Here is a 15862-nt window from a genome sequence, read left to right on the forward strand (position 1 = left end):
GCGCCGGGGACCCGCCTGGAGCGCGCGCAGGCAGGCGGGCGGGCGCGCGGCTCCTCTCCGCGCCGTCCCCGGCTCTGTTCATTCATGATTGGTACTCGGCCCCCCGAGACCCAGCCCGAGCGCCGGGAGGGGAGTGGGGAGGGCGGCAGGAGGGGCGGGCGGAGCGCGGCTCCCACACCGCACGCGACGCTGCCTGGCGAGCCTCGGCCCGTGCCCAGCGCCAGGCAAGCTCCGGGCATCGTCCTCGGCCCTTGGCTCCGAAGGCACGGCGGGAGCGGCTGGCCCCGTGAGGCGGTGCGTGTGAGGGGCTGCAGGAGGGAAGAACAGGCTCCCGGCGCCCCAGCCCCACGCCCTCCGAATACCAAGCTGCAGGCGAGCTGCCGGGTGCTTTTTTTCCTCCACCAATTGGGAGTAGACGATCCACGCTGATTTCTTTCCAGGGGAGGGGAGGGGCAGGGTGCGGGGTCCCAAGTCGCACACAAGTCTTCGCTGCCATGGGGGCCGTCATGGGCACATTCTCGTCTCTGCAAACCAAACAAAGGCGGCCTTCTAAAGGTAAGCCACCTCCTTCTTCCTTTTGTCTCCCTGGAAGGGTTTAGGGGTGCTCGAGGCTGAGCTGGGGTGTGCTCCCGCCTCCCTTGACCCTGAACCCCCTCTCCATGAGGAGCGAGGACAGGTCTTTCTATCCAAAGGAGTAAGAAATCGGCGGGAGGACTGGTGTGAATACCTATGAACACGCAGAAGGGGGAGCCAGAGTGGGCACTGGCCCCAGGGAAGGGATCCCTCTGGGGCACTAGGTGCCAGGACCCTTCTCTTAGGGTAATCTCTTGGGGCAGAAGGAAGAGGCACATTTCCAAGTGTGGGTGGCTGGTTTATCTGGGTGGAAATGTTGGGATGCTCTTGCTCTTCCCATGACCACTGGTGTTTGTGCAACTGTGGACACCCAGCAAGGGTGCTCACACAGACACACTCCTCCCAGAGCAGACGTGAAGTCCATGATGCAGGGAGAGCATGCTGTCTGCCCACCCCAATAAACCTCTGCAAGTCAAAAGGAATCAGCTGTTGCCAGGTGGTAAAACTCCCTGGGCTTATGTCCTGGTGGTTCAGGGAATCATTTGGAGTGGGGGCATCACACAGGGGTGCTTCCATGCTTTGGGAACCCCTGGGGATCTGAGGGCATTGTCAAGGTGTGGTGGAAAGGTGAGCTTACATCAAGATTAGAAAGCATAATATCCTCCTGCCTGGACCCTGTTCCATAGCTGCCTTTCCCCGGTTGAGACATGACTGGTCTCACCAGTGGGACAGTGGTCAAAATGGGTCCCTGTGAAGTGGGGGCAAGCTTATTGCACAGCGGGGGGCTATGCAGGCCTCCTATCCAGCAATTACAAAGTTGGTTGCTGGAATAAAGAGCTCTGCTACTGTCAGGGAAAAGAAAACGATGGGTTTTGTTTTGTTCAGTTTAATGCTCAAATACTCTTGTGAGTGGTAGAAGGATTTTAGGGACCTGGTGCTTAAACCTGCAAGTTCTGCCATTGGAGCCAGGTTCTGATAATAGGTTGCAGTTATAGCTCTTGCCCCTTGTGCTGGCTGGTGATCAGAACTGTATGAGTGTAAGGTTGGAGCCCAGGGTGCACAGTGAGTCTACTCTTAGGACCCAGTTGGTCTCTCCTGACTCAGGAAAGTCTTCATCACAGAGCTGCCCGTGAGCAGTCTGTCCTCAGGGGGTCCAGGTATCTGGCGCAGACCCCAGAGACCTCAGGCTTGCTGAACATTGAGGAAGATCTCTGGGTGAAGGTCTTAGGTGAAGCAGGATTGGTGTTTACGGCCTAGAACTCACAAGAGGCCTCGCCCACTTGTCCAGCTGAGTTGAACATCCTGGCAGGGAAGGGACTGGTTGCCCTTTCACCAGATCTGAGCTGGACAGGTGTGCAAGCCTTGGCCCAGGACTTTGACATTCAGAGACACCCCCCCTCTCCCAGATCCTCAGATACAACTTGACTGAGTTGAGCACCAAATCCTGGTCTCCCCCTCCACCATCTGTCTGACCACAGTGAGGTCCCAGAGGCCAGGGGACTGTGGAGATAAGAAAATCAGGGGGAGCTGTTTTTAAAATATATTCAATGCCTGTGGCACTCCTGGAGACACCTGGGTGTCCCAGAAAGATCTTGGACTCTAGAGTCCAGCCGACTCTGGGTGTGAATACTGACTCCATCACTCCTTCCTCCTGTGATCTCATGTCAGTCTCTTCACCTCTCTAAGCCTCAGTTTTCTTTAAAATGGGTGAGAATTCTACCCCCAGGCAGGAAACTGGGTGTGTAGGAAGTGGAGGGAGGGAGGACCCACCCCAAATACTATGTTGACTGCAGCCACCAGCCACCCAGGAGAGGTGGTTAAGGATATGAAGGAATGGATGATGGATAAGGAGCTCCTCGCACAGTGCTGGGCAAAGATTAAGAACTCAGACAATACTCAGATATTACTATCTATCAATCCCTTCTCCTACACAAAACTCCAAGTCACTCAGGATGCATTCCCAGAAGCCAAAGCTCTTTGCTTATTTCTCCAGGATTCTAAATAAGAGAAGAGGGGACACCAGGATTCAGTGAGCCTCTACTATGGGCCTGGTAGAGTGCTTTTTCTATACTTTCTCATTTAACTCTCACAACAATGCACGTTTGAAGCTCATAGCAGGTGTAGGGCTGTTGGGAAGACTGCCATGACAAGCTGCCCCATCCCTGAGTGGTCAGCCCCTCTTACACAGAGTCCCACCACATTGGCGGGAATTGTCCAGGGCTCCAGCTGTGTATATTCCCCCAGGCATTTGCCCCAGAGCAGAATCTTATCTCACTGTCTTCCTCTGTGGAATGCTAATCAACAGAAGATCTTCCCTGCAGAGGGAAGTGGCTTGGAAACTGGCTGGGGAGTCTTCATTGTCAAGGATCATTTCCGGGCCAGGTCCCTTCTCCCTTGGGGCCTTTTATAAGGAGGAAGTTACATTAGACACCTCCTCAGCTTGCATCCTATTTTCAAATTTGAAGATTTTTATTACTAATGTTCTTGCCAGAGCTGTTACTATGATCGCTGAGACATCAGGCTCACATCTAATTAGAAGCAGTCAGAAGAGGGTGGTGGAAATTTTCAACTCAGAAATAAGTCTCCCTGCTGGGTTCAAATCCAGGATCTACCAGTTACTAGCTATATGACTAAGCCTTGTTTTTCTCAACTATAACACAGGGACAGTAGTAGTTACTATCTTAAAATAGCTGTTGTGTGTTGTGGATTTCAGGGATAATGCAAGTCAAAAGCTTAGCACAAGCTCTGCTATACAAGTGGTCGGCAAATTTTAGCTACTATTCGATTTCTGGCGTTCCTGTTTGGGGATTCCAAATGGGGTAAAGCCATCCTGGAAGTAAGCAGTGCCTCTGGGAGTCCTAACAGCTCGTTTCTGCAACCCTCTTCCATCCCTGGGTGGGTAACCAGGACTCAAACCACAGGAACACACATGCTGTCCTTGCTGCCGCAGCGCCCACTGACCGCTGCTCTGAGGCTGCTGAACGAATATGCTGCATGTTTTGAAAATATCATTTGGTGACACACATCTATTTTTAAAATAGGACAAAACTCCATATGACTAGTGCTGACAGAGATGCACCCCACCCAACCTGGGTGTGTAGGGGGAGCTTCCTGAGGGCAGCAGAACTCTAGAGTGGTTTCAGAGCTATGTCACTGATGAAAAACATTCTAATTCACTTGCTCTCTCTGTTTGGGATCTTTGTCTTTAATTAAGAATGAGCCAAGCTCTGCTTTGGGAGATTCGGCTTCTGCCTCCTAGTCCCAGGTAGAATTTGTGGCTCCAATAGCTTTCATGTGCTTATCATATCAAGGTTATTGCTCTGGGCTTGAATGGGTAAGTAGAAAGAGTTGGGGTTCGTGGGTAACCAGAGGAGGACTGTGCAGGTGCAGCTGCCGGGCCTGTGGGGGAGCGAGCGAATTTAGGGAGAACATCAGTACACCAAAGGCCATCTCAGTGGAGATTTGCCCATAAGCACATCGTCCCACAGGACAGAGGTAGCTGGGTTGTTAATCCTCCTTGATGGAGGGAAAGCATTCAGAACTTTCAGGAAGGGCTGAACTTGGGATCTCCAGAATGTTCATTGAATAGATGAGCAAATGACATCCCATAGCTGTCAGAGTACTTTTCCTAAGTCCACATGGCAAGTTAGAGACAAATATGGGACTGGTCCCTGACTTGTAGATCAGTGAGCACCTTGGAGAATTTATGGAACCAGAGGATCTTGATGAGGCTGGGTTTGGAGTTTGATCAGACAGCATGTTCAACCAAGAAAGATCTAGGAGACTGAGAAGCTGTGAGCCATAGAGAAGCAGCCATCACACTGTGCTCAGCTCAGGGGGCCTCCGGTCAGTCACTTCACCTGGGAAATGCCAGCTTCCTTATGCCTAAGAGAGGGGCACTGATTCACAGAGGTATTCATGCCCTGGGCATCACCTGTTTCTGCATCTTTGTTCATCCTTTTAGCTGTATTACCCTCCCCCACCTCCTTGTCTTTAGTTAAAATTCCACCCAGATTCCAAGACCTCCCTCAGCTGTTTCCACATTCAGTAAGGCTTCCCCAAGGCCCAGAAAGAAGCAACTTCTGCCATCTAAACGCCTAAATCTTTTTAAGTGTATGTTCTCTTGACTTTCCGGTCATGCTTTGAATTAGGCAATGGACATCTGAATCGTTCTTCACAGTCCAAACTTGGTTTCTTGCACATAGTAGGTGCTCAATACATCTTTTCTGGAGGAAATTATAAATTATGGAAAGGTTGGCCATTTTCTGTTATTTCCTGCAATTGTAGACACTGCAGGAAAAGTTAGCTTCCTGCTGAAATTTCAGTTACCAGCCCTCTGCCTGGAATGAATTCTGTGATGTGGTCTGTTGGCTTTGAATTAGCTTTGTCTACAAAATGTACTGAATCTGTTTACCATTTAGCAGGGAATAGCTAAGAACAGTGTTCTATTCCCCAGGCCCCTGATAGTCACAAAGGCGTGGGGAGCCAAGCCCAGTGCCAGGCATAGTTCTGGTCCCTCAATCCCAGAAGAAACTCAGTGGAGCTCAAGGTGAACAGAAAGAAAGGAGCTGGAAAAGACTAAATGATGAAAGCAAAGGAACTACTGCCTAAAAGCAATGGGTGTTTTCAGCCTCGTGGCTAGAAAGTCTTGGACCTCTTGTATACCTATAAGTTTGCTCAATAAATGCTTCATGAATGTAGAAATGCACAAGTGAGTGAAAGAATGAATGATTGAATGAATGGGGGAATAAATGATTAGATGAAAGAAAGCAAATGAAGTATTAAATGTGTGACAGAAGGAATGATGAAAGAAATGAGAGCATGAATAAATGAATGTATCCATAACTTAGTGATGAGTAATGACATCTTAGAAAGGCTATAATAAAAAACTATCTTTGCATGAACAGCATTGATTGTCATGCTACCCAAATCCTGGATCTAAGCATCTCACTGTGAAACTTGGAAGGAATCAGTGGTACAGAAAACCCTGGTACAGATAATTAATAGTAAACTTATAGCAAGTGCTTATTAGAACGCTGAAAATTATAAATTCAGTCAGGAAGAGTCCTGGCAACCTTTTGGATACTAGTAGGGGTATAGTGTCTTTGGGGAAGGTGGGAAGATGAGACACTATCTCTAAGCTTTCATTCTTTTGTTGATTCATTCAAAAAACTAAAGTAAGGACCAACCCAGAATGTCCCCCTTGTATTTCCAGTTCACCTTACCTTATCTGGATGAGATCAAGAACCTTCCCTTCCTTAATGTTATTTTTGCCCAAGAGCCACTCTGGCTTCCCCAGTCTCCCTCCACCTCCACCTCCACCTGACAAACTCCCATACATCCTTCAGCACCTTATTCAATGTTACCCTCTTCCAGGTTCCTGAAGGCAGAGCACATGTTCCCTCCCCTGTTTCCCTGCAGCGGTTGCTGCTTCCCCTTGCTACAATCCCAAACATTATGCGATTATGGATTTACACATTTATCTCCCTGACTAGCTCTCAGGGAATGAGTCTTATTCAAGGGCCTCTTTCCAGCCTGATACTTTATCCAGACTTGATGGACGTCGGTTGTGTGCAAGGTAAGGCTAGATGGACTAAGTCGTGTGTTCCTGATGGCTCTGAGGAGTGTGGGAATGCGGTGGTGCAGATGAGAAATCCAGGGCTGCTCATGGGGAAAGCGCTGCCAAGTTCTGCATAATGGCCCTGGAGCTGATGTTCCCATTCATCAGGCAGAGAATGAGCAGTATTAAGAGAAAGAGAGAGAGAGAGAGAAAGAAAGAGAGAGAGAGACATGGAAAGAAAGTGGGGTGGGAGAGATGGGAAGCCCAGGATAGCAGGAGAGAGACTTTGAGAGTGTTGGGACCTTCAGAGAAATTTGACTGATCTTTAAATGGTTCCCCTCCCTTCAGGTAGTATTGTAAATAGGTCACCTTCAGGGAATAGCTGTAATCAGTTGGGATATCACTAGCTTTCCGTAGCCTAGCCATGGGAGTAGAATTTCGGATTAATTCTTGATATCCCAGGCCAAACTGAAAGACTCATGGGGGCAGTGGAGGGAGATGGTAACTGCACTCAAATCAAATCAGGAAGCTAGGTGTAGGATTGCATAATGGTTAGGACCACTGAAGTAAGAGACTAGGGTTCAACTTCTGGCTCTGTGACTTCTTAGCTGAACCTCTCTGACCTCAGTTTCCTCCTCTGTAAAATGGGGACAATGACAGTGTCTCCCTGATACAACTGAGTACTGGGTCTAGTATGCACAGTGACTCACAAAAGTGAGATGACTTTAGCAACTGGAAATAATACCCGCTCTCCCGCTCTGCCTTTTGTCCAGCCTCAGAGCACGTCCCTTCCTCATGTATTGCTCCATCTGTACCATGACTGGGTAGTCCTTGGTTATCTTTGCCCGTTTGAGCTGTGGTCTCCAGTTCCATCCCTCTGGGACCCAGAGCCATCATAAGCATGGCCACTGGAATGCTGAGCAGTTTCTCTGCTACATCCTATGGGCAACTGTCAATTTTAGATGATGAAAGAAACTCTCAGTGGTGAGATAGGAAGACATGGATCATCTGCCAAGGTTAATAATAATAATAGTTAATGCTAATCTGGCCCCCGCTCTGTGCCTGGCACCTTTTCCCCATGCTATTTATTAACCTTCTCCCAGCCCTGGAGGACAGACCCTGTTAGAGTTCCCATTTTGCAGATAAGGAAACCAAGGTTCTAAGAAGGGTGGTACCTTGCCCAAGGATACACAGCTCATAGATGGCGGACAGCCGCCCGTTGATCTGGCTGATCCCAGAGCCTGGACTCTTCTGCACCATACCGCCCTCCTCCCCGCTGGCCTTGCCTCCAGGAAGAACAGTCCAAATGGAGAGTGTGGATGCTGGGGAGAAGGTAGGCACGGAGAGACAGAAGCACCTCTTTAGCAGTGCCAAACAACTGAGCCATCTGCAGACTTCGAGCAAAATTCTGTTAGCCCCATTTCAAACCACCCCTGGATCTGTTTCCATTTAATCTGACATTGCAAAAGCTTGAATATGAAATGACTGGGGGCAGAAAGCCAATTAGCAAATTCATTAATAGGATTAAACATCTCTCCTCTGCTCTAATCATTTATGTGAACTGAATTCTTCTTCCTTTGTTACAGCCATCCTTGCTTGTCACTGAAAGACTGAGCACTTAATTCTCCAAGTATGTTAGAATTTCAAACCAGAATCAGTGCTTTCACATGGCCCAGAGAGGCAGGAGGGGTCACTCGATTGATGAGTGGTCATCTTTGCAAAGGAAACAAAAGTGAGAACTTGCTGGTGTATTTGCCTTCTGCACTCTCATTAGTTCCCTTCCCATTCTTAGCTGCATATTGGCCTAAATCCATATTACACATAAGTGTGTGATATGGAGGTTATGGGCATGTATTCTTAGTTAGACAGACCTGGATGCAAAACCAGGCGCTGCAAATTAGCTATGTGACCTCAGGTAGCTCACCTCACTTTTGTGAACCTTCATTTCCAGATCTAGAAAATTAGGATATTGACAGTAATTATCTGTAAAGTAATGATTAAATGCAATAATGCATGAAAGATAGAGTGGTCAGAAAATAGCAAAAATTAAACAGATCTAAATTATTACTATCTGAAACAATGCTACTCAAAGTGTGGTCCTCAGACCTACAGCCTTGGCATCACCTGGGAGCTTGTTAGAAATGCAGTCTCAGGCCCCGACCAAATCAGAACTTGCATTTAAACAAGATGTCCAGGTGACCCGAATGCCCACTGAAGTTTGAGAGCATTGGCCTAGATCACAGACTATATATATATATACACACACACACACACACACACATGTAATATACATATATATATGTATATGTAATATATATGTAGTATCTGATACACACAACTTGGATATCAGACCTGTGATCTGAACCGTAGGCTCCCCAGGCCTGCTTGTCTTCCAACAAAGTGTTGTTAAGTCAGGTTCCCTAGATTAACATTTCTGCAACTGAGTTTTTCCTTTCTCTTTTATAAAACAGAATTGCAGAATTATGCATGCCCATTAAGTTTTAATTTACTAGTTTTAAATGTTATTCTATCCAAGTCAGATCGTGAATCTTGATCTACCAGCCATCACCTTAGTTATATCTCCAATTCTGTGTCCCTGGAAGCTGTAACAAGGAGGCACTCTGAGTCTTCATCTAAGTGGCTTCTAAGACCACAGCCACGTGGACTAGAGCCCTCTCTCCACAGGAATTTCATTGATAACGTTCACAATCAGAGAGCAGGCTGGCAGCCCGCTTTACGATCAAAGCCTCTGTGTGGGATTTGAAGCCAGAGGATTTGACAGAGTTAGTAGGAATCTAATAGACAAAGGAAGGGCCTGAAGCATGAAAGTTAAGTGCCTTTTCCAGGAGACATAGTAGGACCTCTGTGTTGGAAAACAATCCTCCTAGTTATTGTAGAAATCTTACCCCACTGAACAGTTAAGCAGGACTCATCCAGAGCCAATAGGCTTGTCTGGGGGAGAAGTTGGAGAGAAGGGGAAGCACTGCTTGCAGAAGAGGAATCTGAATTTTGTGAAGGCCTCCTATGTCCCAGGCTCCTCTACATACCTAATCCTCTGCCTTTTGTCCAGTCTCTGTGATGGTTGTATTGTTTTTCTCACTTTCCAAACTGGGAACTGAGGCAGGGAAGTTCTATGATTGTCTAGTGATTAGAGAGCAAAGATTTGAAACGTGTCTGATTCCCAGGGACCTCACCACGTGGCCTCCTCCACCTGAGGGCATGCTCAAGACCAGCAGGACTCTAACCCCAAGAAGAGGTTGAACAACCACCACAGCTTCTGAGCTCCTAGGAACCAGAAGAGACAGCCTCTGGCCTCACCTTGGCCCCCTCTGCTCCTCACCCATGGTGAACCTGGACCCCAAGAGAGAGGAGGGCTCTGCTGACAGCTGAGGGAGGGTTGTGGAGGCCCTGCAGCACCCAGCTGCTGGGGAGGAGCCAGGCTTGGGCCTCTGGGTGGGTCTGAGGCTTCACTTTGTCTCCATCCCTGGGACTCACCCATGTGTGGCTCTCCCAGCTGGTCAGATTGCACACTCAAAGGGGCCTCTTAGAGAGGCTTCCCTGCTCACCTGTCGGGGCAGCAGGGGCTCACCTCCTTTCCTTTCTCCCTTGCACAGAGCTGGCACTGGGCTGGATTAGAACTCTAAACCCTAAAGGTAAAATGATTATACCCCTACCATCCCCCACCCCCAATTACTACTGACACAGTTCTAGACAGAAACAGTAAAATAAGTCTTAGGAAGTCAAATGAAATTTGGATTTTTCCAAATGACTACTCTGATGACTTTTTTGAAATATACTTTCAAAATATGTTTTTTCACAATTTATGATGCTTCTACTTTGCTGGGGCTTTATGCATCTCTTGAATGTGTCTGTTGGGTATTTCTGCATTGGAGTTGGAACCAGACAGGAAAAAGAAAAAAAACTAATCTGTCTTGAGGGCCTGTGCACCACACACTGTGTAAGAGACTAAAATATATAACAACAATAACACAAATAATATTTTTTAAATTCTATAACAAACTGAAGAATAGTAAAAGGAAATGACATTTATATAGTAGTATTCCAAGTGCTTCTGGTACATTTAACTATTTTAATTCTCATGGGTTATCCCCGTCTGTCACATGAAATCTCACACTATGGGAAGTAAACATTCATCCCCTCATTTTATAGATGAGGAAACTGAGGCTCAGGAGAAAGTGATTTGCCTAAGTCCTTCCAGATGGCTGGTGGAAGAACCAGGCACACACCAGCTCTGATTGACTCCAACTGCAGCTCCTACTAGAAGCACCCTGTTATTTTTATATGCCCCTCATGGTGCATTGCAAGGAGGGGTGAGAAGACCTAGGGCTGAAGATGAGTACTGAATCTTGTACAGACTTTTTCAGGGACACACTTCACTCTGCATTACCTATTAGATCTGCCCTCATCTTGTGCCACTGTCCTGCCATCTCTGGTTCTCCCTGACCTTCCCAAGCAACCACTATGTGCATTGGGCACATTGTGTAGCCTGTACTGGAGCCAAGTCAGGTTCCATCTACCTTCCCCTGAAGAAGAAGCTTCCAGAAAGAGATGACAGTTATGTAGGACACTGTCTTTGCCCTCAAAGAGCTTCACTGATGACAATAATAATAATATTAATGGCAAGTCTATAGAGCTCTGATTATGTGTCAGAAACCTTAGCAGCTTGGCTTTATTTAAAGCTTACAGCATCAAGAGGAAGTCAGCACTATTGCTAGACCCTTTACAGATGAAGAAATGGCCAGTGCCTCACTTCTCACAAGTGGCCAAGCCATAAGTTGAACCCTGGTGGTTTGACCCCAGTGCCTGCACACTTATCACTAGTCTAGGCCACATCTGGGCATCTATCATAAAGGGCAGACTGCTTTACATGGTGGGGCTTTCCAGGGGGGAGAGTGCATCTCCACCTGATGGGCTGGGCTGGAGGATCAGATAGGATGGCTGACCCATGCATTTGAGGTTGGTGAAAGAGCTATGGCTTGGCCCATGTAGGAGTGGAGGTTAGTGAGGTTCCAGGCAGAAGAAATAGCATGACAATGCCATTGAATTAGATAACAAGAAAGGAGGAGGAATAAAAAATGACAGTGGTGTATGCACTTTTGTGGTTTGGAAGATGTCAGTAGAGAGGCTGTCATCAGAAAGGGGAGGGAACAGAATGGAGGTAGAGACCAGAGTCAGGAAGGTGGGGGAAAAGGTCCTGGAAGGTAGTAGAGAGCAAGGATGAGGAAAGGACAAAGTAAGTGGGGATCAGGACCATTCCCTCTCACCCCCAACCTGTCTCCTCAAAAGTCTCCCAGGAATCACTTCAGTCCACATGTACTCCCCCTCCTCTCCTCCCAGTGCACTTGCTGTTTGTCCTGCATGACTTAGCAATTGATCGTCTTGAATTGTGCTATAATGCCTCCCTGCAAACGTGCTCTGACTCTCCTGAAAGAACACACTTTCTGTAAAGACAAGGGCCTTTCTTTCTGTCCTTCTGAGCTTCTCCATAGAGCCCAACACAGTTCTGGGCACATGATTGGTACTTGATAACTTGAATTGACATTTCACAGAGGTGCATGAGGACTTGGGATTCCCTGGGTATAGAGCATAGGAAGCCACTGCATAACAGCTTGTAGTTGGAGAGAAAAAGGTGTGCGATGTTGGGTAAACTAGAACCAAAGGCCAGTTCTAACTTCCTCTTTACAAGCTGTAAAAGGCTTTACAAATTGTATAATCCCTCCCTGAACATTAGTTTCATCCATCAAATAACAAAAATCATCATATCAATTCATTGGATTGTCCTGAGGATTAAATGAGAAAATGTTAATTTAAGTCATTAGTACACTGTAAGCAATGCATGAATGGTGGGTGTCAATGTGTACGTGATAATGATCATAGTGGTGGTGATGATTTAGTGGTGGTCTCGGTGATGATGCTCATGGTGGTGGTGGCAGCCGTGATGATGGCAGTAGAGGACAGTGTTATCAGCAGCGGTGACGATTATAGTAGGGGTCATGAGGATGGCAGAGTTGACAGTGACGCTAAGAGTGGCCTTCACGGTAGTACTGGTGATGACAGGTGGTGTTCGTGGTGGGGTTGGAGCATGACAACATCCATGGGCATGGTGGTAATTACAGTAGCAGAAACACTGATGATGGGGTGGTGGTGGTGCAGTGAGGGGTGGTGACAATGGAATGATGGTGGTGATGGTGACATAGTGGTGTCAGTGGTAGTGTTGGTGGTGGTAATGGTGACACTGGTGGGTTGGAGTCTCTTGTTCCTTTTGTTCAGTCATTTTTCTTTAAGTAGGATATACAAAAGGCTTCCAAGCCCTAGAATTTGAATGCCCCCAAAATACAAAATACAAATCTTGTGTTTGTCAACAATAGGAAAGAACAAGACCAATCAGCTCATGTCTCTGGATTTCTCCTCTTAGCCATGGTTGGAATTTTCAGAATCATTTTCCTACAAGCTGCCTTCTTGACACTTGGATTCTCAGTGCATAGCATAGTGCTGCACCTGGCACATAGTCAGTCTTCAATAAATATTTGTGGAATGATAGAATAACCCTGCAGAAGGACACAGGCTGTACTCTTGGATGAGCTCATCAGGGTTAAATGTCCTGCCTTCACAGGCACACAGGTCAGGCAGCCCTGCATCATCAGAATGCGCCCACACTTGCAGCATGAGCAGCTTGGGCGGCACACAGCCCCTCTGACCCAGAAAGCTGTGAAGACTCCCCAGAGTGTCAGCCTGGGGCTGTGTTCAATCAGGGCCCCACTGTGTTCTGCCCTGATTCTGCATGGACTCAGCACAGGGAACAGTGGAGAAAATGGTCTCCCCAACAGCTGCTTCTGGAGTGTCCACTGGGGGGCACATCCCATCTCTGGAGACATTCTTCTTGGCAGCAAGACCCTCCCTGCGATCCTGAGACAGCTTACAGAGGAAGCTTCAAGCCCAGAGCCTCCACAGGCCACCTTCTACCCTGGGCAAGTTAGAGGCAACTGTAGGGTGTCTGTTCACTGTGGAAAAGGGAGAATCCCATGATGACATTGTAGGGTTCCTGTGGATTTTAGGTACGTGGCCCATAGTCAAAGTTCAATAAATGTTAGTAGTTTTAATTTTGGCAGCATTTATTATTTCTATCACTAGTGGAGAGATTAGTAAGTGATGAGTAATGATAGACCAGAGACTTTGTATGACTCTTCTTGGTGGAACACATGTGGCTTGAGTCCCCTGGTCCTGATCTCTGAGCCTGAGGGGTCCCCTGAATGGATAACACATCATCAGTGGGGTGGTCAAGAAAGATGGGTATGACCTGTGGACATCTGGGTCCAAGTGCTGTTCAATTGAATAAGGAATAAGATTTGGAGACCAAATCATCTTGGACTTAAATCCCAGACTTGCTTCTCACTGGCTGTGTGAACACAGGTAAGTTACTTGATGAACCTCAGTTTCTTTGTGTGCCCAGTGAGGTTAATACCACTGACCACACAGGCTCCTTGGGAAGAATGTGGAAAAATAAGTGTAAATGGAGCAAGCTTGAGGATTTGTGTCTCAGGCAGCTCAGAATGGAAGATAATGGAAAGCCAACGTGGTTTTGGTATTAGAGTCGCCTGCAGCCTTTATCTGTCTCTGCAGTTGATTTGTTGTTCCCATAAATCCTAGAACAAAGTCAAGAAGGGAGTGAAGGAAGGGAGGGAGAGGGTAATGCAAGAATGGAAGCAGATGCAAACACGTAGAGGGCAAGTAGCAGACCGCCTGCCCATGCAAGGGCTCACTGGAGGGAGAATCCATGGGTGCCAGTGTCTTTATTGCCTTGAATGTTGTTGTTAAGAGGTGTGAAAGGGAACCCAGGGAAAAGGGAAAACTCAGGCAAAGACACAGGGCAGGCAAGAGCTTGGAGGGATGGACAGGTGAGCTAGCCAAAGTTTACAGAGCACCATGTACAGTCTGCTAACAGTGGAAACTGAAGCAGGCTGCTCCCACCCCAGCTTCTTATAGCACACAGTGCCTCTATGTATGAAACAGGAGGAGCTCTTTAAAGGGTGTTTGGTGTGTGTACGTTTGTGTAGAGGGAGAGACTGTGCTACCATGTATAGAACATCAGACACTGTGCTGGGCATGACTGCTCAATAATCTCACTTAATCATCACATAATCCTATATGGAGATACACTGTTATCTCTACTTTAGAGGTGAGAAAACTGAGCTCAGAGAGAAGTGACTTGCCCAAGGTCACCTAGCTGGTAAGTAGAAGAAGTAGAGGGACAATGTTGAACCCTGGCCTGTCTGTCCCTGAGGTCTCTGAAGTGCCATCATTCAGATTCTACACCTGCCACCTGGTATTAGCTTCATTCAGATTCTACACCTGCCACCTGGTATTAGCTCCATATGACATTTAGGGAAGTTGAGGCTCACGAATTCTGAAGGCTGCTTCACACAGTTGTGCAGTCAAACTGAAGCAACACAAGATGAACCCCGTTCTCCTGACTGCCAGCTCTGCGAACTCTCCCTGGTGGCTCACACATCATTGCAACCGATGACACAAGAATCTCCCATCTCTTCTCTTCTCTTCCTGCCTTTCTTGGCCTTCTTCCAAAACTTTGGGGAAGCAATAAACCAGTTCTAGAGGCAGAGCAAGGCTGTAGAAAGCACAAACCCCAAACCAATTTGGTTTTTACACAAGTTCCATCTGAGCGGCCTGGGAAACAAACCCTTCCCAGCCCCACCTTTTCTCTAATATGTCACTGGGCAGCAGCCACACCAAAAGACATACATGTATTGCTCCTTTCAATCCAGACCCAATTTATTCAAAGATGCTACATTTAATGGTGAAATGCACAGACTTAGGTGCCCCGCAGACACCAGTCTGGAACTGAGTTCTCCCTTTCTGAGCTGTGTGATCTAGGGTAAGTCACCTACTCTCTCTGAGTCTCAGCCCCTTCATCAGTAAAACAGAGATAATGGTGCCTCCTAGGGTTGTTGTGAGGATTATTTGGAAGGTGTGTATAAAATAGCTGCTCCATAATAGGCATCATCTGAGGGTTAACATTGGGCTTTAGTTGTTATGGTTTGACCCAGTAAGTCTCAGGCTACAGAGTTGCTAAATAGAGGCTCCTCTGCAACCACACTCCTAGTCCCTAGCATAAGCATGACCATTCTTAGCATGTGCCATCACTCCCTCATCCATCACCTACGGTAGACACAGTACTTTTTCCTTCTGAGCTAGAATGTAACCTCAGAATCCTTCTTAACACAGCACTACAGTGGTCACTACCAATTGATAACAGTTGACATGGGGGATAGAAGAAATTTATTTGCATCCCAGTTCACATTTGCTGTTCCTTCTGTACAGCCCAGGCTGTCTGCTTCCAATCTGCTTTTGTGAGTTCATTTCTTTGTGTGTGTGTGTGTGTGTGTGTGTGTGTGTGTGTGTGTATTTAAACTGCTCTTGCAGGCTCAAAGAATATTCCAATCATTTATCTCTGTCCTTTCAGAATCTCACTTGTCATGTCTTGGAATGCCTTTGACTTGGAATCTGCAAGTAATATCAGCTCATATCTGGGAAAGAGATGGGAGGGGATCAAGTTAGAACTTGGGAAGAAAAATCGTGCACAACACTCACCATCTTTAGAAGTGACACAAGAGACAGTGGTTGAATATGAATTTGAAGTCTCTGAAGATGTAACACTCCACTGGATAATGACCATAATCTCAGGGAGGGAGG

General features: G+C 47.2%; 1 protein-coding gene across 3 annotated transcripts in view; it reads left to right on the forward strand.

Annotated features, from left to right (window-relative positions):
* KCNIP1 (potassium voltage-gated channel interacting protein 1) overlaps positions 1 to 15862 on the forward strand; it is a 335952-nt gene that overhangs the window by 125847 nt on the left and 194243 nt on the right. Inside the window, exon 1 of one of the 3 annotated variants that reach the window (XM_017670639.3) lies at positions 139 to 555. The exons of 1 other annotated variant lie outside the window; for it this stretch is intronic. In XM_017670639.3, coding sequence (XP_017526128.1) covers positions 495 to 555 — 61 coding nt within the window. In that variant the 5' untranslated portion in view covers positions 139 to 494. Of the gene's footprint in view, positions 1 to 138; positions 556 to 15862 lie in introns of those variants that run through there. One more of the 3 variants, XM_017670640.3, reaches the window with a different exon arrangement.

This window comes from Manis javanica, chromosome 1 (assembly GCF_040802235.1).
Source record: "Manis javanica isolate MJ-LG chromosome 1, MJ_LKY, whole genome shotgun sequence".
NCBI classification, from domain to species: Eukaryota; Metazoa; Chordata; class Mammalia; order Pholidota; family Manidae; genus Manis; species Manis javanica.